This window comes from Oryzias latipes, chromosome 10 (genome assembly GCF_002234675.1).
Source record: "Oryzias latipes chromosome 10, ASM223467v1".
NCBI classification, from domain to species: Eukaryota; Metazoa; Chordata; class Actinopteri; order Beloniformes; family Adrianichthyidae; genus Oryzias; species Oryzias latipes.
The window spans coordinates 24,658,892-24,683,387 of record NC_019868.2 but is presented as its reverse complement, the minus strand read 5'-3'; the positions used below and the strand labels follow the sequence as shown (position 1 = coordinate 24,683,387).

The 24,496-nt window shown below is 40.0% G+C and overlaps 2 protein-coding genes across 2 annotated transcripts; both read right to left on the bottom strand.

The window, feature by feature from the left end:
* Positions 1-1,552: 1,552 nt before the first annotated feature.
* Positions 1,553-20,295, bottom strand: snx25 (sorting nexin 25). The gene is made up of 21 exons (XM_004073621.4): positions 19,098-20,295; positions 17,490-17,574; positions 15,104-15,320; positions 14,349-14,521; positions 10,276-10,462; positions 9,831-9,901; positions 9,531-9,721; positions 9,295-9,426; positions 8,836-8,985; positions 8,493-8,618; positions 8,223-8,387; positions 7,751-7,882; positions 7,242-7,382; positions 6,975-7,088; positions 4,747-4,824; positions 4,560-4,643; positions 4,356-4,473; positions 4,212-4,278; positions 3,735-3,916; positions 2,484-2,584; positions 1,553-2,374 (listed from the first exon to the last, which is right to left on the bottom strand). Exons 1-21 carry the CDS (start codon positions 19,452-19,454, stop codon positions 2,309-2,311), a joined length of 2,937 nt encoding a protein of 978 aa, XP_004073669.1. The 5' UTR covers positions 19,455-20,295; the 3' UTR covers positions 1,553-2,308.
* A 2,335-nt stretch (positions 20,296-22,630) lies between these two features.
* LOC101155120 (fibrinogen-like protein 1) lies at positions 22,631-23,568 on the bottom strand. The gene is made up of 3 exons (XM_023959347.1): positions 23,479-23,568; positions 23,188-23,350; positions 22,631-23,088 (listed from the first exon to the last, which is right to left on the bottom strand). Coding segments are annotated over exons 1-3 (342 nt in total). The 5' UTR covers positions 23,480-23,568; the 3' UTR covers positions 22,631-22,910.
* Between the last annotated feature and the right edge of the window lie 928 nt (positions 23,569-24,496).

Sequence of the window (24,496 nt, the reverse complement as noted above, 5' to 3'; positions counted from 1 at the left end):
GTGTTGTGATTGTAGCCAAAGTGCATCTACTCAATACTGACTTGAAGGGGGTTAATAATTATGCAAACAATTACAATTTTTATATATTTTGCTTTATTGACATGTAGGATTTTGTTTTCACTGAGAGAAACTGAATTTCAATTTCTAATTATGTGAAAACATTATCGATATTGACAATAAAGTTTACTTTGCCTTTTTGACTTTGATTAAAGTTTTTTTTCCTATAAATTTTAGTTGTGTAAAAGCGAAATTTCATGATAGGAGCAAAATATCCAAAGAGGGTGTATATTTTTGAAATCCTTAAATTAAGACTGGAAAATGTCATTTAAATAGAAGGCTGGCCCATGTCAGAATCAGAATCAGAAGTACTTTATTGATCCCACTCGTGGGAAATTTGTTTGTTACCATAACAACAGACAGGGGGAAAAAAGACTAAGAATAATATAAAATAAAAAAATAAAAAAAATGAAAATAAAAACAAGAAAAAGGAAAATGTGGTATAATTTAAAAAGCTATTTACAAAACAGTGTAAGTAAAGAGATGTGCAAAAGCAATGTGCAAAAATAGAGAAGAAGAGAAAAAAAGAAACTGTGCAAAGGTTATCTTCTGGATTGTGAGTTATTGAAAAGGGTTATGGTATTGGGTAGGAAAGATTTCCGGTACCGGGCATTTTTGGAGCGGAGCTGTCTGAGTCTTCTAGAGAAGGAGCTCCGCTGTTTGTCCAGAACAGGGTGGAGAGGATGCTCTGGGTTGTCCATGATTGAAAGGAGTCTGTTCAGTGACCTCCTCTCCATCACTGTTTCAAATGTGTCCTGTTTGCAGCCAATGACAGAACCTGCCTTCCTGATCAGCTTGGTCAGTCTGTTGGTGTCACTGACTGCACTACTGCTTCCCCAGCAGACCACGGAGGAGAATAACGTGCTGGCTACCACAGACTGGCAGAAGATCTCCAGCATCTTGCTGCACACATTGAAAGACCTCAGCTTCTTTAAGAAGTAGAGTCTACTGCAGGCCTTCTTGTACACAGCAGTACTGTGGCTCCTCCAGCTCAGTCTGCTGTCAATGGTCACACCCAGGTATTTGTACTCCTCCACCACTTCCACATCCTTTCCCAGGATGCAAAGAGGTTGTAAGACAGTCCTTTTCCTCCGGAAGTCGATCACCATTTCCCTGGTCTTGTCCACGTTGAGCAGCAGGTGATTCTCACCAGCCCACTCCACAAATCCGTCCACCAGCCTCCTGTACTCCTCCTCCCGCCCACCGCTTATACACCCCACAACCACAGAGTCATCGGAGAATTTATCATCACATTAGTCTTAAATAGTGCATATTATGAATGTATATAAAGGCTGACTAGTTGTGTAATAGAGACACACATGGCCACTTTAACTCTGTTAACACAGTTTTACCTTGTTTTTTTTCCATACTAATCGGCTAAAAAAAGTTTGAAACTGGTTGATTTATATCATCTCCAGAGTTATGTTTTTTGAGAATTAAATGTTTTGTATCATCTGTACCCATAATTATGTACAAAAATCCAGAAACACAAACGCTACATTAACTTTGTGATTTATTGCTCATATAAATGCTCTCTAAACAAATTGGTAAAAATAAAATCTATCAATTATAAATAAAATCACAATGACTTTTACACGAAATTATATTGCACAATTATAAGCTTTGACGAGAATCACAGAAACACAAATGTTGCTCAGGTTGTGTTTAAGAAGGTTCAGTGGTCTGAATCTTTGGAGGTCTATAATCTTTGAGTGTGTTCAACAGTTCATCTGCAGACCACCTGCCTCAGAAATTTACTATTTATCTGAATTACTTTGTCATTGTTTTTGTCATTTAGAACATTTTAATTCTGCCCTAGAATTTATCCAGATATGTAGTGCAATTGGAGGGGGAAAAAGGAAAACATGTAAATTACTGAAAAGTCAAAAATACAGTTTGTACTTTGTGAATGAGGGCTAAAAATGTGATCAGTGTAATTAAACAACTTCCCCGAAGAAAAGTCAAACCCACGTTCATTTTTTCCCCCCTTTAGTTTAAGATTTGCACCAGTGCCTCCCTTCAAATCTGCCTCATGATGGCTCAGCTTTTTTTTTTCTTTTTTCACTTCATAACACACTAATATTAACTGAGACGGTGTGAGTTTTAAAGCTGGCCAAAAGAGTTGCTGTCCATCAGAAGCTTCATTCTCCCGGCTGGAATGGCAGTGTGTGATTGGTCAGGAACGGAAAGGCCAGGAAAATGATCTGGTGGAACCTCAGAATGAGTGTGAGTGTTCGTCTTCTGTGCATGGTCAGATATTGTCCACTTCTGCTCTGAGTTCAGGACATAGTTCCTTGAGTAGCATTTCCATCAACACCTGAAAAAGACAGTGAGACAAAAATTCTCACATTTCCTACAGTGACAGAATATATCTGGTTGTTTTTTTTTTTGTTTGTTTCATGGGACAGTTTGGCGTTTTTTCTTACATAGAGAAGATGTTTGTTGGCATTAGCTTCCTGCAGTGCATTGAAGATCTTGATGATTCCATAGCGGGCATTCTGCTGGCCAACAAGATTTGCTAGTGCATCTAAGGAATAAGAAAAAAGAAAGGTGTTCACACAAAACAACATCTTTCACATTGTACAGAGAAGACAAAAACGTACAACAGAATTTATCTTTTTATTAGTCACGTCAACTACAAAACAGAAGGCCCTATCACACATTAACACAAAATTTTCCTGTCAAAAGCAACCAGTCTAATTTCATTAGTTCTCCAGGTGTTAGTTCACACAATAAGTTCCTTTAAACTGTCCTTGTGTTCCCTTTCACTGGATTATATAGTCTTTATCAGTCAATAAAATAAGACTTCCTTCACAGCAAGAATGTCACAACACAATGTTGTGAATATGCTTGATTACAATTCAAATGTACTCATATCAGACACAGGCAAAGCCCTCACAAACACATTAAGATAAGCGCCAACAAGAATTTACCATCTGAGTTTTCTCCAAGTATGATCAGGAACAGTACAGCTGACAGGTGGGCAGACCTGAGGTTGAATCATTGACTGCATAAAAGAACTGGACTGAGTGAGTGTGACATCACCCATAGAAAATGGCTTACTGCCAGCCCCAACCAAATTAAGTCGATTCACTCGCCATTTATTTTGCAACGCTGCCGTATTGGAGTCAAACGACCTCAGTGAGCAGGGATTTCTCCAAGTTAGCCTGAATTAAAGTTTTTTGGCAACAACTCTCGCCAATCAGTGAGTGAGCATATTTGGAAGGCCACACCTCAACACGAAATCTGGCCATCAAACGTTTGGAACGTGGACGTGGGGGCTAGCAAACTGAATTATCTAAAGCGGATGAATTAGATGCTGGGTTCGATTCCCAGGGGGCGCAGTGAGCTTTATCCTTGTAAATATACGTAAAGTTCTACGCACAGCAACATCAAATATTTGGTCAAAGCGTATATTATCAGACTCCGTGAATTAACAGAGCACAGTTGAACATGTCAGGTCTCTTTAGTGTCACCCGGCTTTTAGAGCAAACCATCCTAGACAGAACTTGTTCTAGACAGAACTAGTTCCGTTATAATTATTCTTACATCCAGAGATGGAACAAAACGTTCTAGTGGAAGACGCTGTGTCTCGCAGCAGGACAAAAGCAGGGCGAACAAGATGGGAGTGTGAAAGCAGCTAGGGACTGATGAGACATGTCTGCAAGCGTTTCCACCTGGAATATTGTCTAGCAGCTTCTGTTGAGCCCTCTCCTTGGTCTCATGACGCTCAGAATCAGTTCGACTCTCCAAATGTGGTGCCAATTTCCCATCTGGCCAGAAGGTGTCCCTGAACACACTGATGTAACACACCAGCATCTGCTCACTGAAGATCCAGTTAACAGTGTCTCGGATCTGTCTACAAAAACAAAACACACAGTTTATGTTAGCATCAGAACTTTAACGTGAAAATGATCGCCCTGTGAAATGCTTCACTGCACAGCTCAATACATATACAACTAAATAATAAAAAGCTGCAGCAACTCTGACAAAAACATCTGTAAAATGAATTCAGAGACTCACTAATCCAGTAAACTGACTTATCATGAGGTACAAAAGAAATATTTAAATATAAAAATATATTTGCAGTAATCGAATTGATGGAATGTCGCCTTTTATGTTTTAGAGTTTTAGTATGTTTAAGTCATACTCACTTGTTAATAGTTCGTCCAAAGGTTACTTGGACTAGTGCAATTAGAGTCTTCCTTACCCACTTAAACACTAAGAGGGAAAACAGTTGTAAGAAAAGGAATTTGACATATAACATGCAGGTTTTTTTTTTAAAGAAAACTACTCACTTCCTCTGAGTTCAAAAATCTCCCCTATCAGCATAAAGCAAGGTTCAGCCAAGGCATTTTTCCTCCCGTCTGTTTCATCGCCATAGTCTGACAGATCACTGTCTTCATCGCCGTCCTCCTTTGAACAGTGAGTGACAGGTAAATGTGAAAGCAAGATGGCTACGAGTCTCAAAAATGACATGGCAGCTGTGTCCAAGCCTTTACCTCAGTGTGGGAGAAGAAATCTCCAGGAAGTCTCTCCAGAAAAGAGGCCAGGGAGAAAGACGACTTCTTCTGAATAGACATCACCTTCAAAAATTCAACAGCACATTAGTACTTTCCCACTGAATCCTAACTCTAATATCTTAAAGCTTTTTTTTTTTTCGTTTTTACAGTGTGGGAAATTAGCTACCTTGAGATGCTCTGGAGATGGGCTGAGAAACGCGTAGAGCACCTCAGACTGGCACAATCGATCATCTGTCAGCAGACGCTACAACAAATCAATGGACAAGGAGGATTTAATAAAAAAAACAAGAAGGAACTTTTCATTTAGGCTCTCCTCTTTCTTAAGCCTTCGTCTTCGTCACATGCACCCACATGTGGGGGTTGACCCTTAAGGGGGCTGTGGGTTTTTGGGTAGTTGAGGGTCGAGGACAGAAGCGTCTGTATCTTAAGGGGAGGCAGGTGTGTCTTGATGTCTCCTTGAGACTTGTACAACCACCTAAAGGGACATCATTACAATGGAACGTACAAATGTCTTTTGTGCAGTAAGTGTATCATGAAGTTATTTGTTTGACATACAGGTGATGCTGTCGTAGTGTCCTTGCTTCACACTCTAGGTGTTCGTAATGTGTGGGTACTGGCGCCTTACTGACCACCCGCAAAAGCTGAATGTGTGTTGTGCCCGTAGGACACCTGTAGGATGTCTGCACAAACTATGCTCTGATTGTCTAATTTCCTCATTTATAACTGTCAGGCTGCACGCAAAGAGTCCACAAGAGGCATGCACTTATCACATGAACAGCGCGCAGGATTTGGGGGGACTGAAAAAGATCAAAAATCCGTACAACATGCCTGCACAAAGGGAAGTCCCTTTGTTACCATTTGGGTTTTTTTGTGTGTTCACTACGATCTGTCACTTGCAAATCTGCCCATAGAAAAAAATGTGTGTGACCATGAGTACGAACAACGGCAGTCTTAAAGGTTTGCGTGGGCCAAATGTTTGCCCGGTTTTAACCCCGTGAGGGAAGTTGGAACTAAAGCTATCGAGGAGTTTTAGGATAACAAGCTTTAAACTAACCTACATTCACTACTCAAGAATCTGCTGACATTTTATAGATGACATCTATTGATTTAATTATTAGAACTAGTGACATTTTTTAAATTTCTCCTTAAACTTTGGCCTGAGTTGATCAGATCAACTGACCCAAATTGAACCTCAAGATTATTCTATAGGAAAATAAAAAAGCAAAACAGTGGTTTTAACCCTTTGATGCTTTAATGTTAGGAATCTTTCTGTGTTGAGAAAGTTTAATAGGATATACCGTAATTTCTGGATTATAAGTCGCTACTTTTGTCACAGGCTTTCAACCCTACAGCTTATTCAATGATGCGGCTAATTTATGCTTTTTTTATTTATTTTTTTATGCTTTTTTTCTAACGGCCGCTAGGGGCGCTCGAGCAGAAGAAATACGGTAAATGTGTCCAGGAAGATGCAAGTTTAATGTAAATTCCTGCTTTGTGAATGAATAGCACGAACAGACCCTCATCATGAAAAATGATGAAAATGAAAAAGCTCAGGAGTGAATTTGCCTCAGGATGAGAGCGACACTGACAGCGACAACGAAGGAGACACTGAGAGTGTGTGGCGAAGAATATCTGATGCTATTCCAATCCGACACTGAGGAAGAAGACTTCCATGGTTTCAGTGCACAGGAGGAAGATGAAGAAAGCTCTCAGTGACTTTTACGTTTATATTTTTTAAACCAGCGCTGTGTTACGGTGTGTCACTGTTGTGCACAGCGCTTGCCTCTTGGCGCCATGCGCCTCTGCGCATAGGCGCATGCTTTTTTCTTTTCTCCCTCCGCAACTTTTACCAGAATGTTTTTTTAACCAGCCCTGTTAGCGCTGTTACTACCATATTGCTGCCGTGTCACAGGCACCGTTTGGAAAGAAAAGCTCAGGTATATCATTAAAACTTTGAAAACTCTTTCTGTGTACCGTCTTTCTTTGTAAATATTGTTGCACCTTTCTTGCAAATACTTTTTTCTTTCTGACGGTGGTCGGAAAATGCAGGGGAGATCCTCTCCATCTTTCGGGGTTCACTTCCCCGTTCGGACCCTCAGAACCTCCAGAACGGGTGAATAAAGAATCATGAACACATGAACACTAACCCCCCACACACTTCTGCTGCACGCTCTCGCTCCCTCCTACACACACACACACGCACGCGCGCGGTTTCATTACATACACATCCTCATTCTACAACACGTTTAAATGTGGGCACATGCGGCTTGTAGACCGGTGCGGCTTCTGTATGTACAAAATGGGTTATCCTTTAAAAATGTAATGGGTGCGGCTTATAATCTGGTGCGCTCCGTAGTCAGGAAATTATGGTAAGCTTTTAGGTTTATTGTTTACCTGTAGAAAGGCATTGAGCTGTGTTTTACTCTTTTCCAGGAACTTCTGGTCAATAGACTTGAAGGGAAGTTTACTCAGTGATGGTACCTGGAGCTTCTTTAGTGAAGGAAAACACTGGAAATGAGTGAGAAAGAGTTCAACATTTTGGCAGAAGTTTACAGGACAAAACCACTTTTGGGTTTTTAAAATCATCACCTACTCGTTTTTTCAGCTTTTTCTCTTGCGGATCTGAAGAGATGAGACCAAACTTAGATTTAAAGAAGTTACCTCGGTAAGTTTCCGGTGCAGAATCTGGAATTCAGAGAGCTTCCGCTGAACGCTCCATCGACTGTTTGGCGTTTCCTCCCCCTCTGTGAGACTCACGCATACGCCGTAGCAAGCTACAGTCTCACCGCTTTCCTCTGCAGCCTAAAAAAATACAAAGAAAGAGACAAAGTGAAACTGCATTCATCCATACATTATGGAACAATTTTATTGCATATTTTGCTATTCTGCATTTAGCATTATAAGAATTACGAGGAGATTGATTGACAGGAGGACTTTTCAGCAGTAATGTTAACAACCAAGTAGAAACAATTCAGCTGCTTCTGTGGTTGAACATTTATTTTTCCCTAATTGAATTTGCTGTTCCGCTTGAGTGATCACACTAGTGTCCGTTATTTCTCTCATTAAAGCAAATGTTTTAAAGGACTTTTGGGTCTTCGGATCAATTAAACAGTAAACCAACACAAGGTCAAAACTACAGAACAGGATGAAAGAAAAAAAAATATTGTGACCTCAGCAGATGTAATGGTAGCCTTCCAGTGCCCCAGATTTTCACACCACCAGTCTGTTCTCGTGATATGCTGCTGGAGTTCGCTGTGCTCCTTCTCCATGGCTCCGATTTCCTCCTTTAGCTTGCTGACTATCTGTAAATGCACATAAGACAGCATGGAAATCAAAGTTATATACTGGCGTATATAACGGAGTTCCTCCTCACTAAAAATGTGCAACCTGGATCTATGAATCTATTTTTAAAAGCAGTTTGTTGTGTTTTTCTCAGGTGGGTGGAAAGAACAAACTGTTCTTTAGTTTCTAATTAAAAAAAACACATCTGATCTGAATCAAGTTGTGACCTTAAGAGTCTAAATCTAGAAGTTTTACAGTGAAGTCCAGCCCTAAAGTGCTATAATCCAATGAGATCAACTAAAACATGACTTTTGATGCAGTATTGTTACATTTCTGAAGCGTCTGCTTGTGATCGGTTACCTTTTTGTCTGGTTTGGGGGCGTTTTGAATGGAGCCCAGAGCCTGTCTCTTGTACTCCAGTTTGTCGTAGAGTTGGCGTAATTTAGTGGCAGCATAGCTGGCCTGTTCATTGATTCCTTTAGTGCCCTCATCACACTCCTCTTCTCCTGCATCAAGACCCTGGCACTGCAGACAAAAGGGTACAGACCAGCTATTATAAAGACTGACTCAAAGCATTTGACTGCAGAAAAACATAAACAAGTCTTCTTCGTTTATGTGTGCGCAGCAGACCTCTTCCCCCTTCTCCTCTGGGCTGCCCTGCGACTGGCAGTGCTGCTCGTCTCGTCTGATCAGCTTGTCGTAGAGGTCAGAAACCAAGAAAGAAGGATAGTACCGTTCTCTCATCGTCTCAGCCACCTACAGGAAATGTGAGCAAAGTTTTACCATAAAAAAATAAAACTGTGAGATACATTTTTAATGAACACAGGGAACCGCAGACCTTCCAGTGTAATCTGTTGGTCACTTCTTCAGACATTTCAGACAAATGAGTACTATTTCAATAATCTCTGTGGAGCCTTGGTTGTGGTTTGGTGCTTTACAGGTGAACCAAAATAAAATGGAAAATGTTACTTACCTGCTCTTGGAGTCTAACAAAGACCTGTGTTCCTCGATTTCCCACCAGGCTTTGCTGGATTTCCTTCAGAAGAAACTTCTCGACTTGAATTTCCCTATTTTCAACAAAGAATTTCTGATAGATCTCTCCAACGATTTGGGGGACTTCATTCTGCCAAACACATGAAAAAAAAATATGTTATGTGTATCTTTTCTTATAAAAAATCTCCCAAGGTTATTTAGAAATTGAACAGCACTTATCACTCAACATGCAGAAATGTTTTTATTTAGATTAGCAGGGAAGCTAAAAACAAATATAAGGAAAGACATAAATGACATGATCTTTTTCTTTAAGATTCTCTTAAAACAAATTTAACCTCCAAACACAGCTTTACAAAATGTATCATCTGATTTTTTAGCTTTTAAAATAACAATAACAAGCAGTTGTTGGGATAAACAATAAAATGTGTTGAAAGAAAACCTTATTGGCAGTTTTCAAAGTTTCCACAAGTTCCCAGAAGCAGATTAGAGCTCTTTTGTCCACTCTTTCCATGTAAACTCTGAAATGCTCTCTGTAACCCGGATTACACAGAATTTCATCAAACTGCAGTATCTGCATGAGAAAAGAGCAAAAACAAAAATATTTGTATTGTTTTTCAAGGTGACTTTGAGGCGTTTTTACCATTCTAAGTGATTTTATATCCAAACGAAGCGCACCTTTTGGCTTTGAGGCTCATCGCTGTCGTCGGCTCCTCCGTCCTCATTATTTTCATAGTTGGGTCCACCGAGCAGCCGGATCCGTTTCTCACATTGTTTCTTAGCAACAGTCAGCTGATTGATATATCGCTTCATATCTCTGGCCCTCAGCAGATCTGCCTTCATGGCAGCAGACTCTTTACCTTTTCGTTCTAAAAGCGAGCGACGATGGAAAGTTTTAAAAATTCCAGTTACAGTAAAGGCATCATATTTGTCTTGTTTTCAGGGATTTGCTGCCACGCAATTGTGCAATTATTTTACCTTTCTGCTTTTTGAGTTGAGGCAGGGTGCTGATGGTTGTGGCGTGGATAATTTCCACCACTATCTGATACCTAACAAGGAAAATACAGAGAAAGAAAAGACATCAAGCAAGCCAAAATTCTCAGATAAATAAGCAGAATAAAACTGAAAGAGAAAAATATGACAAAAAAATCACACCAATTTTCTGTGTACCGTATATATAATACATAATCAGTGAGACAACACTGACGGATTGTGAAAATGCCCCAATAACGATCTGTAGTTTTTCAGTATAGGTAAAATCCCGATCTGTTTCCATAGTAACTGCTCTATGGCAAAACTATCACTGGTTAGCCCGTCTGTCATCCTGAATACACACACAGTAGAGTGAATTTGGGAAGGAAGGTGCAGTTTCATGTCGAGTGTGTGTGTACTTGTGAGTGTGTGTGTCCCTTTGCTGTCATGCCTGAGTTGTTTGAGGAAATCGACATCAGTAGAAGTTGATATCAGTTTGATGAAGTCTTCATAGGAGGCAGCGTAGGTGTAGGCTTTTTTCTGCTGCTCAGCCTGCTGCTCCCTCTGCTCCAGTTGAGACAGCAGCATCCTATTTATGGAGTCTGGATCACTGAGCACCTCCACCAGAGGCTTCAACACTGAGAAACACAGGCAGAAACAACACATTCGCTTTTTGTTCTGCTAAAACTGTCTGAATGCCATCATTTGGGTAGAAATCACTTGTTCTATCAGAGGAAATACCATATTATACAAATGATGTTAAACGAATGACAAGAAGTGAGGGAGTTTGTGTTTGGAGGACCTTTTCATTTGTTCCAAACATTGACTGTATATGAGGGTTGGACTGAGCGACCCCTTCCCCCTTGACATTTCAAACAGGAAGTGACCACAGGCTCCAAGTGGCCAAAATACCATAGACTTCTTCCGAGAAATAAACAGCTATTACTTATTCTATTGTGCTTTTTTTAACATCTTTTTTGTTAATCCTTCTTTTTTCAGTAGTAAAAGTTATTCAAGTTATTAACTGACCGATCAGAGGCCTCAATAAAAGTATGTAGTCTCACGCTGAACGTTCAAAACTTTTAACAGATTTTGTGTAGCGCACTTTCAAATGGTAGGAGAGTGGCTTCCAAAAAGCTCACCCCTGATTGGCGAGAGTGGTCACATGAAAGTTTGCCCCACACTTTTAATATTGTGTAGAAATTTGGAGCACTATTTATAAAACATATTTAACCCCAATCCTACCGTTACCAAAGAAAACGGCAATAAGAATCATTACAAAAAGTAAATGTAGAGATCCCTCAGGTTCATCATTTAGTCATTTGAAAATACTAAAATTTAGTGACCTAGTTCAGTGTTTTTAAACCAGTGTGCCGCGGCGGAGATAGTCAGGTGTGCCGTGGGAAATTGCCCTCATTAACTGATCTAAAAACATTTACCATCTCCAGGTTATCAACTCTTTGTTCATCCAAACAGGCCCTGATAAAACACTGAGTAGTTAGAAATATGAAAGATCGTGAAATACTTTTTTCTTTGCGTTTACCGCAGGGCTCCAGACTAACTTTTTTCACTAGGAGCACTGTGGCCCCTAACTGAAAATTTTAGGGGCACAACCAGAAAATTTAGGGGCGCATACCGTAAATCAACATGCTAACCAAATCTACTAATTTCCACTGTATTATGAATAAATACTTTAATAATAGATGCAGAAATTACAATGTGCTGTTTCAAATTCAGTGTCACATTTTAATCTGCACTTTTGAAGATGCAACAAGAAGGTAAACTGACAGCACCATCACTGTCATGACAGTACAAATAGTAAAGAAAACAGATGGAAATGTATCTTTGTGACACCAAATAGGTGCAGCCAAGATGCACAATAAGTGTGCTTGAGATCACCCAGGTGAACTCAACGCTGCGCAGATCACCTGGTGTGAGACATATATTTTTGTTTTTGCTCTAACATCAACTGTCAATCATCGCAAATATATCGCGAGAAAGGGGTGGGAGCAAGGGGCAAACCTACCCGGACACAGCTGGAAACTGAACTGACTGAAAGCTGCCCTACAGACTACAAAACAATGCATTATGGGACATGTGTCCTGATGGTTTTTGTAGTTGAGTGATAAATTAAAATAATTTAAAATACCAATTCATTAAAAAAAAAGGCTACATACATTACAAAACATTAAAATAATCATAAACATATAACAACACAGATCATACTAAGGAGGAGAGAAATATTAAAACTAAATTGAATGTTAAGAACAACCCCCCCGGCCTGGTCTCCCCAACGATCCAGGCGAGGTGCCGGTTCATGTCAAGCACGTCTATCGTTGCATTTCCCCACGTATTTTCAGTGTGTCTAAAACTAATGTTGTTTTTGCCCGCACGTGTTTAAAGTTCAAGCCCCGTTAGCTGTCACGCATGTAGGTGTGGGACATTTATTCTCCTCAGCTGACCCGACTCCCGCGGGACGGGAGCGGTGTGCTGCCGTAACGGCCGTGCATAACCGTTTGATGCGCCGCCGTAACCAAAACCTAAACCTTCCTCCGGTTCTGTGCGAGACAAGTTCAGCACAGACTGCATGTATGTAGAAAATTACGAGCGAATAGATACGTTCTAAAAAGGAAAGTAAGGAACTCCTTAATGTGGTCCGGGGAGGGGGCTGTCAGGTTTCCTGCTTTCAAGTCCTGTCATTGCCACGCCCCCAAGAGTCATATACCCCACTGTGATTGGTTGGTCATCTCTGTGCATGACAATGAAAAAGTGTCACTCATTAAAACTGGCGGCCTGCAGTATCATTAAACCTTCATATTAAGGCGGGGGCCGCAAAATATCATCTTGGAGACTGCAAATAGCCTGCGGGCCGAGAGTTTGAGACCCCTGCTGTACACTCTGGCACTGGTACACTAGCAGCAGGTCGGAAGAATGAATCTATAGTTCGCTTCCTCATAGCTCAGATGCACGCACAGGTTGTGATGATATTTTTCTCCGTTTCCTTCCGACAGATGTTACGCGCGCTCGATTATCTCTAGGCCCCTCCCCCTCCACGCATTTTAGCCACTTAAAGTGGCTTTCCCTATTCCTCTCACACGCATTGGCCGCCTCACAGACGGGCATCACGCGAGTGTGTGCTCGCGTCTCATGAGTATGTGCTCGAGTGTGTGTGTCTGCCTGCGTGCGTGTGCGCTCTCGTATCATTGATTATTTCATTGATCATTGACGTGCCCCTTCCAAGTTTAATGTATAAAAAAATACGTAGGGTGGGGGAGGCAAATTTACTGGTCGCACATGTGCGACTGGATGTAAAATTCAGTCGCACACTCTCAAATTTTGGTCGCAAAATGCGACCAAATGGTCGCAGTCTGGAGCCCTGGTTTACCGTATTTGATTCTATTAAAGACACTTTGAAAAGAATGACAGTACCGGGATTTAGCCGCAGCTATAACTGTTTTAGGAAAAGTCCCGCCCCTTTAACTGTCTCCGCCAATTATTCTTGGAGGCTTAATCACACATCATCAGTCTGACCAATCAGAACTGGTTAAAGTCTTCACTTCCTTGTTTCGATTTAGCTCATAAAGTCTCTCAGTTCTAACAAAAATACCAGCTAAAGCTCATATTTAGCGGTGTAGCTTTCCACAGAATCCGGTGTCAGACCGGGGAACAAGTGAACAAAACAATGAAGCTCAGAGACGCCAGTCTTTCTGCTCTTTCACGGCAGTTTTCACACTACATCTACCATGATGCATTGGGTTTAAGTGGCAGCGTCTCAGCGCACAATGAGTCTTCCTTTAACGTCTTGAAACCACAACGAACACATCAAACAGTTTTTAAATCTTCTAACTTAACTTTATTACATCTTTTAGAAAAACATCTGCAGCTTCCAGCTTTTTCTGCCACAATTATCACAAAAATGCACGTGAGATTGCAGAGGGGCTGTAGAATCAACACAGACTATGAGTTTCTCCTTTTTTTTTTTTTGTATGCTGGTGTGCCGCGGGATTTTTGTCAAGGTTAAAGTGTGCCGTGGCTCAAAAAAGGTTGAAAATGAATGCTAAAAGTGAACCCAGTATAACAACACAACTGTCTATTATTTTGTAAGATATGAATCCTAACCTGCATTTGTACGCAGTACATTTTATAAGGCTGCTTTAAATGAAGCGTTCTTTATTTATCTGTCTATCAAAGAATTGGAGAGCTTCTCTTTCTCATTACTGTCCCATTAAATGTAATCATCCCTTATTAGACTTGAAAGGAGAAGTCCTTTGTTGCCATATGAAAAAAAATTAAATAATCTAGTTCATCTTAATAAGATAATAGCTTTATATCATCACATGTAACTTTATGAAGTTATTAACGTGTTTAGAAGAGACAACGGTATTTGATTCAGCAGAAGTTTGAGTGGGCGTGATGAGAACTTTCTTCAACTTACAAAAATGGATCTAAGCAAAAACTTTCTATAAACAACATTTTCAAGCCTTAATAACAGGTGCAGCTGAGTGTCATGCAGCTCATCGGTACCTTTGGAGGTGATGACCTCTGTGAGGCAGCAGCGTAGCGTGTGTGACTTGGCGTCCTTTTGCGGCAGCAGACAGAGCAACAGTATTCTTGCTACACAGCGCAGAAAGGCCATCTCCAGATCTGGGCTGACCAAGCAGGGATGGAGGGGAAAAGGCCGAGAAACTTCCTCTGGTCTGGAAGCACAGAACACGTGACACGAGATTCTTTTTTTTCTTCTTTATTTAGATGTTATTCCTCCAGAGCTTAATGTCTGATCATATCATCTGACATGCAGCCAGCCTGACTGGAATCATTAGTTATCCCTCAATAAATGTGTATGTCCATGTTCCCTCCTTAAACATAACACGCATTCTTTAACTACAGCAGATCCTGGAAGCCAGACGTGTTTGATCCAGCTGTGAGGCTGACTTGTCAAGAAAATAGAACTAAATGAGGTGTATGAATCATCACTCAGTCTGTCAGCTCCGTCCACATGTTGCTGAAGGAAGCAGGAGTTTAGAACTTTAACGATTTCTTTTTACCCTCCTCTGAATTGCAGTAATTTGACTCCCTCTGTGTACATAAAGTGATGATGCTGGATACGGACACTGGTGAGGCTTCTCGACGACAAATCAGAAGTGGACAAACATCGGTGAGTCATGGCTCTCAGGCTGCCTGTCGATGCTTTTAAGCACCACCATTTTTTTAATTGAGTTTTTCCTCCGATGCAAACACTGCCCCAAAACCACACAGGCAACAGCTGTGCGCTGTTTTACCTTGCAGATGCGGCCTTGAGGTCGGTGAAGTGTGTGTGAAGGATGCGGATGCTGTCGTAACACACAACGTTGACGAGGTTGATGTCGGCCAGCCTGGACCTCAGCTGGCCGATCATCTGCCACCAGTCCTCCAACAGCATGGAGTAGAGCTGGCCCTCATCCCGGCTGAGGGGGGCGTACCAGGAGAGGATGTAATCTCTGTAAGCATAGTCAAACACTGGGGGGGGAGAGAAATGGAAAGATTAGAGGACAATACAAACACCCCCGCAAGCAGACAGTAAAAAAACAAAACAAAAATACTGTACATGTTTTAATTAGACTTTTTTTTGGAAAGTCTTTAACTTTGTTTTCCTGAAAAGAAGAGCAGTTTTACTGCAGCAAACTTGGCCTAACCAATGAACACAAATAGTTCAGCAGGTTTCATTTCCCCAAAGGCCAGGTGCAGCAGCGCCGACGCTTCAAAGGACGGATCATTAGTCTATCACAGGGATGACTCATAAAACACACAAAAAAACAGACCATTCGTCACATTCAACATGAGGCAAACGCAGGCAGCCTGTGGGAGGACGACATGCACGCTCTCATCCCTCTCCTCAGTGTGAAATACTTCTAAAGGTTTAGATTGGATCATTTATTGGATAATTACATCTGAGCTAAGCCTATTTAATACTCTACACAATCAATATGCATCCTGCAGAGATGAGACAGGACATGGTCTCTCCTTTTTCCTATAAAAAGAGCAGAGTTGTTAAGTGTTGTAAGGATCAACACCAATAATTAAAAAAAAAAAAACATTTGAACATTTACTTAATTTCTCTTTATGTTTTTATTGTTTTGCCAGGAAATTGAACTGCTAAATTTACCGCCTTCAGATAATTATAATATAAATGAGTTATTAATGATAACCCATCTTGAATAGTAGAAAACTTATCTAGTTTCTCTCCGATAAAAATGTGTTTTTGGTGTTCGTGTGTCTGACGATGGAGAACATATATAAAAAAAATGATGCTCAAATTTGCATTTCTGAGTATTTCTCTACTCAAAGTGTTGGGAATCAGGAGCAGATGAAAAAAAAAAGCCATTTAGATCACTCAGATACTGCTCGCCATTTTTGTTGCACCGCTAATGTTAGGTTGAGGGTGTGAGAGGCTGTAAGCTAGCAGGAGAGTGTGAGTGCTCTTAGTTATGGGTGTCGGGAAGGGGGGTTGGGGTTGATTTGCAACAACGATGCCATATCTCAGAGGCAAATTTCTAATGAAATCTGCAGACTAAAGAGATGACGCAGGTTTTTTGGATTTAAGCCCCAAAAAAACTGCATAATCTTAAATAAAAGACCACTGGGAAGACATTTAGAAAAGATTGAAAGATGATCAAAGTGGGTCTCCAAACTTTGATCGAGTTCCTGATGGCCAGATATAATCAAGTTTAATATTCATTCAGCAAAAGGAACAATTTATTTCCTGAAATTTAGCTAAAAAAAGACATTTTTAAAGGCCTGGGAGCTTCAGATGGTGCATATTCACTCTTCCATGACCCAGGTCAACCATTACTCACTCAGTGCTCCAGGCTAACAGAGCTCTGATGTTTACAACTGTCCTGTAAGTAAGATAAGTAAGCCCCTATGTGGCTGAAACAAAGGGACTTTACTAAAACTGGTTTGCATTTTTTCTATTTTGTAGCAGTTGTATCTAAAACTTCCTTAACTTTATATAAGTAAATTACTAGTTCAAGTAAGGAGAAGCTAAAATATTTAAAGACCCACTCCGACCATCTCTTGTTATGTTGAAAATGCTCCCAGTGGTCTTTTAATGATGATTATGTCATTTTTAGCCAGATCAATAAACCAGTCGTTTTTTTTTTGACAAAGTTTCTGCAGAGCGGCAGGAGTTTATCAGAAATTCACCTCCGAGTTGTGGGCAGGATGGTTGGCGCGGTGCAACTCCCCGTCCCGTCCCCGTTGCTCAGAGGTCAGAGCAGGGAGCTTGTAGCCCTCCTACAGTGTTTCCCACATCACAAATAGGATCTTTTTCAAAGAACATTTTGTTGCCTGCTCCTGATTCACAAATATTTGGAAAAAGAAATACTCAGTAAGGCTATTTTGAGCTTAATTTTCCTAAATGATGTCAGAAAAACTCTATAAGAACATTTTAAAAACAAGTTTCATTGGAGCATAATTCAGTAAAATAAATGTTAAAACTTCCTGACACATAATGGTTACCTTTCAGAGACTTAATCTGAGAACACAATTGTGTTCACTAGATTGGAAATGTAAAGCTTCTAAGTGTCTACATTTACCCTGAGGGTCATGACATCCAATATAGCTTATCGTGTTCCCTTTAATGAGAAAGTTAGATGCTGTGAGCTCCTCCACACTGTGATTATTTACCTTCTTTCAGAGCTTTGTCCACATTGTGGGACACCACGACTCTTCTGCTCTGACTTGATTCCTGGGCTGGCACCAGATAACGGCCCTGAAAAACAACAAAAGCATTCGGTCTCTAAACTTCAAGAGCAGAGAAGAAGTACAGGATGTAAACGGTAAGTTGGTCAAGGAGCAGGAGACGGAAAACGAGCCTGAAAGTGTCAAGGAGAATGCTTCTATGATGACTTTTGTGCAGATCATCGATTGCTGGAAGCAGAAGCGAAAGATGCAAATCCCAAGATGCAATAAAAGCTCTATTTTAAAATGCAGCATCCGTCTACCCTTAAATTTAACACAGCTGTACGTAAAGTTTAATGCATTCAGTTTTAAAAAAGAATCATTTATTGTAAGTTCTGTCATTGAGTTTCTCCCAGATAAACTTGTTTTATTAGAAAAAAAATCTCCACAAACGTTTTCCCAAAATTAAAATCAGTCTGACTCGATCTAATCAGGATTTTAATAAAACCAAAGACATTTTTGTTTTGTAGTGGAGGGCTTATTTTCTTCATTTTGTTGAATTTAATTTTATTTTACGGAGGTGGCAGATTAGATCACAATAGTTTAATAAGATTCAATTGCTTCTGGTTTCAAAGCAAATGTGATTATTAATTCTGAATCCGTCGTGGATGATGCTTTACTGAAGGAATTCAAACGCTGCTTTGTGCACTAATATCACAACATTTCTTTACTTCATTTGTATGTGCGATTTTAACACATTTAAATCCTCCATCAGTCAAAAAAAACAATCACAAGGCTAGACTCCAGCTTAGTTAGTTTTTCTCATGAGAATCTTCACTTTTTGCCATCTTTACTGCTAATCAACAATCAGACAGTTATGATTGGGATTTTTAACACTAAAAGATCATTTAGATTAAAAATCGGTTAATACCAATCAGTGGGTCGTCCAACAAATCCTGTTAATCCCCATTAAATACAAAATTCTGACAAACAAGGCATCAGTGTTTGTCTCAGCTCATGCGTCAACCACACGAATGTTTGTGACAATCTCGCTCCAATGTCAACATCAATAAATCATCAGTACACAGCAGCACACAAAGCCTCTGAAAGGCAGCTGCTAGGCTGCAGCTTGCTATTATTAGGACTGCTGTTTTTTTATTTGTTTGTTTGTTTGTCTGTTTTGTTTTGAGCTATGGTAACAAATCAATTTCCCTTGTGTGGCATCAATTCAAGTTATATTCCTATTCCTAAATGAAGAAACGTTTATTGTTGCAGTGTGTATTGAATGTGTGTTTGTTTGTTTTTTAATAGAGATGTGATGCTTTTTTGTTTTATAGGACGGTAAAAGGAAGATGTGGGGGGAGCAGAAATGCATGGCCAGAAAGAACGGACTAAAGGCACAAAAAAAAGACACAAAAGGAAGATTTCTATTTAGTCGTTAAAGCAACACATAATCAAAAAAAGAAAGGAAATCCTTTAAATGAATCAAATTTAATCTACAAACTTGTCTTGAAGAATTCCAATTTGTGTGGTGAAATTATTTCTGGCAAATGCAGTAAAATTACCAAAAGTTCTAATAATCGCTATACACGTGCGTTTGACAAATGATCTTACCACAAGCTTGTTGAAGAAGTCCAGCCTTGCCATGCACAGCCTTCTGTTTCTGTTAAAGCTGCTGACTTTGACAGGACTTTTCCTGACCAGCAGAACAAAGCTTCCAGCCAAGAAACACAGCAAGGCGAATGAAATGTAGATAAACAACTTGAGGAAGAAAGAGGTGACAGTCAGGCCACCCCAAGCCAGCTGAAAGACAACCGCTGCCACCACGCCCAGGCAGAAAGCCGGGACGAACCGGAGCGATGTGTCGCTGGTGGAGGCTGGGGTGGCAGACATGAGCTCCTCTTCTTCTCCTCCGGCGCTGCTGCTCCCTCCTCCAGCCTGTGGTGTAGTGGTAGTTGAGGGGGTGGGCATCCTGCGACCCCACCATCCATATATGAGTCACTGCTGCAACTTGGGTCCCCTCGTCTAGTAGAAGCCAGATCTCGGTGGTGAGCGGAGAGCGCACAGTCTACTACAAGACGGTCTCCAGGACGAGGCATCCCCGCTCTGACATTTCCTCGTCGACCCACGCCGCTATGTTTTCCCCGCTCCTAGTACTACTAGCATCGGCCCACCCGGTAGCTGTAGCGCGCGGCTCCGGGAGCTTGGTCATCCACTAAACAGAGCTCCAGACGACACACGTACCCAAATAGTCTCGGGGGGATAATGACAGTTTAGTGGATAGCATGTAGAGAAAAACTTGGATTGATGGGTAGGAAGGATGGAGCAACTGTGTCACCTTGGCGACGAATAGGCGGAAGAGTAGCTTAGTGACGGTTGCTAACCGACCGGGCTACCTCAAAGCTAGCCTTACGAGGAAGTAAATGTTTCCTGCGACAAAAGACGCCGCTTACTAAAAATATACCTAATTATATTTTTCAAATACATAAATAAAACTTAAATAACTGTTTTATGGGTGACTGCTAAGCTAACAGACAACAAGTACATAATTAACTCGCTAATTTACACATTGATCAACATCAGCTAATGTTAGCTTACTCACTTATCGTTTAAAAACCTGTTTTTAAACGCATTCTCGCGATGTTTTCCTTTAAATGTACATCCGAGAAATTACAGCGATTGAAAAGTTGCGAACCCGTCCGCAAATATTTAAAGACCGAAATCAGAGAGATGAAAATAATTGTTGTGGTTTGTTTTTGTTTTTTTCCCTCCGTGAGCTCCAGCTGACCGAAAAAAAATCTCTAGACGCACAGTGACGCCAGCCAATCAGCGTTGGTAACCATTAACATTTCGTTAGTTCTGGACACCACTAAAATTTGCGTGGACGGGGTTTTTAGAAAGAAACAGCTGAATGAGTCATTACCGTCACCGCCCTGCTAACTGGCTCCACCGCATGTCATAATTAAACGTACCACAAGAGAAAGCGAATTTCTCACAGAGATTTAGACTTGCTGGGTTCCTGTGACGCCAGACGGGTCTGTCAGATGAGATCTTACAAAGACGCCTTTCAGTTTGAAAACAAAACTCTTTGAATTTTTAAAGGGGAATTCATTTCCACAATAATTAGATGCAAATTAGTCAAATAGTTAATCAAATATTGCATTTTACTTGAACATAACAAAAGAGAACTGGACTGTTTGATTATTCCCTCATTTTTTAAGAGATGTCTGCTACTTTGAAGCTGGTATATTCAGCGACACGCTGGTGACCATCAAAGTCTTCCAAGTTGATCCTCAAAGAATAATTTCCTAAAAGCAGAGAATATAACAAAAAAAATGTAAATTGCTGTGAGTATAACATTTTTCCTTAAAGACCCACTCTGATCATCTGTTAATCTATTTTAAAAGCATTCTGCTTCTGATTTCCAATGATTTGAATAAAGAAATACCCAGAAATTCAATTATGAGCTTCATTTCTTAATACACGCCCCCCGTCATCAGAAAAATGACACATGAACATGTTAAAAACACCAAAAACACATTTAGAATCAGAGTGGGTCTTTAAAGAAATAGTAATGGTGTTTCATCTCAGTCAGGGATATCATCATAAACTGTAAACAACTTTTCACCAACCCAAAATAAGACAAAATTAATTAAAACACGTTTTGATCTGTTGCTTTTTGCCTTGAGGGAGTAACTGAGTAATCAGTTTTTTATTGAAATGCTTTCTACCGATTGGCTCTTTTTTAAGAGATGGATTTAATCTGCTTTGCTAATTAATAATTCTTTTGAATTGGATGTGTGTCCAAAAAAGCAAAAAACATGCAATTTTAAAAGTCCATAAATTATAAGCTTAGAAAAACATTTAAATGAATTTAATTTAGTTAGTATAATGTCGTTTTTATATGAAAATTTATTTGGCAAAACAAGAGATTAAATGTAGTTTAAAAATAATATCATACAAAACAATTTCATAGAATCATACAAGTGAGAGGAAATCACTGTTTAATTAGTGCATAAATTGTGGTTGTACAAGAAATGTAGCGCATAGTCTACATTAAAAATCTGGATTATAAACATAAAAAGACTATGTAACTGCTGTTTTAATACACTCAAGGCACTTTGTTTATACTATAGAAGCTGATGGTAACTTTTGGGAAAACTGTTAAATCTCATAACATGGGTAATACTTTAAAGTCTTATTCCAATCATTTGTTTTTCTATTTTAAAAGCATTCCAAGTGATCTTTTAATGATAATTATGCAGTTTTCTAGCCAATTTCAAAAGACCTGTTTCATAGTTTCAGCAGAGCGGCATGAGTTCATTAGAAATTCACCTCTGAGTTGTGAGCGGGATTGTTGGCGCAGAGCAACCCCGCCCCCCTTCCCCTCCCCGTTGCCCGAGATCTCTCTGTTTACACGTCTCCTGCCTTGCAGCCCCTCATACCACCAACTTAACCTTACCGGTGCAACAAAAAAGGCGAGTAATATTAGAGGACAATTTTAAGCCAGCTAGAACAAGGAAAACAATCTACCGTAGATATCTGCATTGGAATGGAGCAGAAAGGGAGCTTGAGGCCCACTCAGTGCATTTCTTACATCACAAATACGCTCTTTTCCAAGCAGTATTTTGTTCTTCTGCTTCAACTTATCAATGCAATTTGAGCTAATTTTTCTTCGTCATCATCCTCTTCAGAAAAATCCCACAAGAACATGTTTAAAATACCAAAAACCACAATTTCCATCAGAGTCGGTCTTTAAAGGCTAAAAGTCAGCTCTTTTTTTTAAAGTCAAAGCTGTTTGAAGCTTGTTAGAATGAATTGAAAAAAATATATTTCCCTCCTTTTAAAATAATGGCTTTACTAAAGTTTAATGCAATTACCTAATATTTAGATAGTCAGATAGTCAGACTCGATTAGATAGTCAGTCAGACTCTGACAATGAAGTTCTTACATGTTTAGAGATGTGAGTTACAGCATTTTTATTTTATTTTATTTTTTCTCCACCACTCCAAGGCTACTACAATTTCCTTTTATCACCGTGTCACCATGTATCACCAATGACAATCAAGGATTCTGATTCTGATTCTGATTCTTTTTCTTCCCCTGGAACTTAAACCTCTGTGAGAATTATATTTTTTCCACAAATCTGATGCTTCATTCTTTTTTTATTTAAAGCCAAATATATGTATACCTGTATCCTCCCTACATAAGGACAGTCAACACTATGAATAACAATCAGAAAAAAAAGCAATCTGCATCCTTATTGAGTCCATCCCTTTGTTCCCACAAGATAAAGTCTACTTTATCAAATTTAAGACAAATTAGGTTGAGTTTTTGTCATTGTGTAACAGAGTTACATCACACCAACGACTACCTTAACAAGTCACGGGGCTGAACGGTTTCTTCCTCATGGGAAAAAGGTTCAAACTAGGATAGAGGAACTGCATTGGGGTCATGATTAAAGTCACTGCGTCTCAGCTTCATGATGCTTGTCTTCAATGAATACCACCACCCTTTCCAAGTAAACCAAACAACCCCGTCGTCAGTTGCAGCACTGTAGTACCCACTGGGGTAGTACAAGCCATTGAGATGGGCAGAGTGGCATCTAGAGAGTGAAGAAACAATACATTTTTACCTGTAAGAACTGTTAGGTCAATGTGTTTTGTTTGGTTAGATTGTCAGACTCTGATGATGAAGCTCTTACTTGTTGAACCACCAGCCTCCTTTGTCTTCTTGTGCACAGTTGCCTTTGTAGTTGTCGTTGTCCTGGTCGTAGGTGCTGAACCTCATGCCCTGATGGCTGGCCCACCCCGACACGCCAACCTGATGACTTCCAGACAAGGCATCTCCAGCTGTACCTGCATACACTCCAAAGGAAAGTTGGTAGAGTTCCTGCAGTGAGGAACAAATCAGAAGCAACTTCGCGTTAAGGCATTTGCGAAGCATTTCACACAACCATTGAAAGAGATGACAATGAATACTATAGGATTGTTACTTTTTCATCTGCTACTTTGAAGCTGGTATATTCAGCGACACGCTGGTGACCATCAAAGTCTTCCAAGTTGATCCTCAAAGAATAATTTCCTAAAAGCAGAGAATATAACAAAAAAAATGTAAATTGCTGTGAGTATAACATTTTTCCTTAAAGACCCACTCTGATCATCTGTTAATCTATTTTAAAAGCATTCTGCTTCTGATTTCCAATGATTTGAATAAAGAAATACCCAGAAATTCAATTATGAGCTTCATTTCTTAATACACGCCCCCCGTCATCAGAAAAATGACGCATGAACATGTTAAAAACACCAAAAACACATTTAGAATCAGAGTGGGTCTTTAAAGAAATAGTAATGGTGTTTCATCTCAGTCAGGGATATCATCATAAACTGTAAACAACTTTTCACCAACCCAAAATAAGACAAAATTAATTAAAACACGTTTTGATCTGTTGCTTTTTGCCTTGAGGGAGTAACTGAGTAATCAGTTTTTTATTGAAATGCTTTCTACCGATTGGCTGACCAGGCAGTTAAAGGGGTGAATGCTTCAACAGGCTTGTTTCATGTTTCTGTGTATAGGAAAATGTTCTTTTTCAGCATTCATACAGTAGATAGGATTTGAATTAGAAATCCTAGAAACCCTTCCATTTAAAAGTTAATAAAAATATGAACCTTGTGCAGTGATGTAATGCAGATTGTCATTTCCCAGCCAAAATTCTTCAACCATGTCTCCAAATCCCTTTTTATATTCGGCCCAGGACCTGGTGAACGAACAGAAATGAACTCAGACCAGTTCAGGAGGTTTTACTGGATGATTTTGCTGTAGAAAAACGATATTGTGTGACATGTGGACCTGTTAAATGTCTCGGTTCCATTGATCCTCCTTTGTAGGACAGTCCACCCCCCTCCGTCAGTCATATCACAAAACACCGTGATGGGTCCAGGGCTTCCTTTGGGTTGGATTCTGTACAGGCCATCGAGTTTGAAGCCGGAACGGAAAATCTGTGAGCAGTCTGA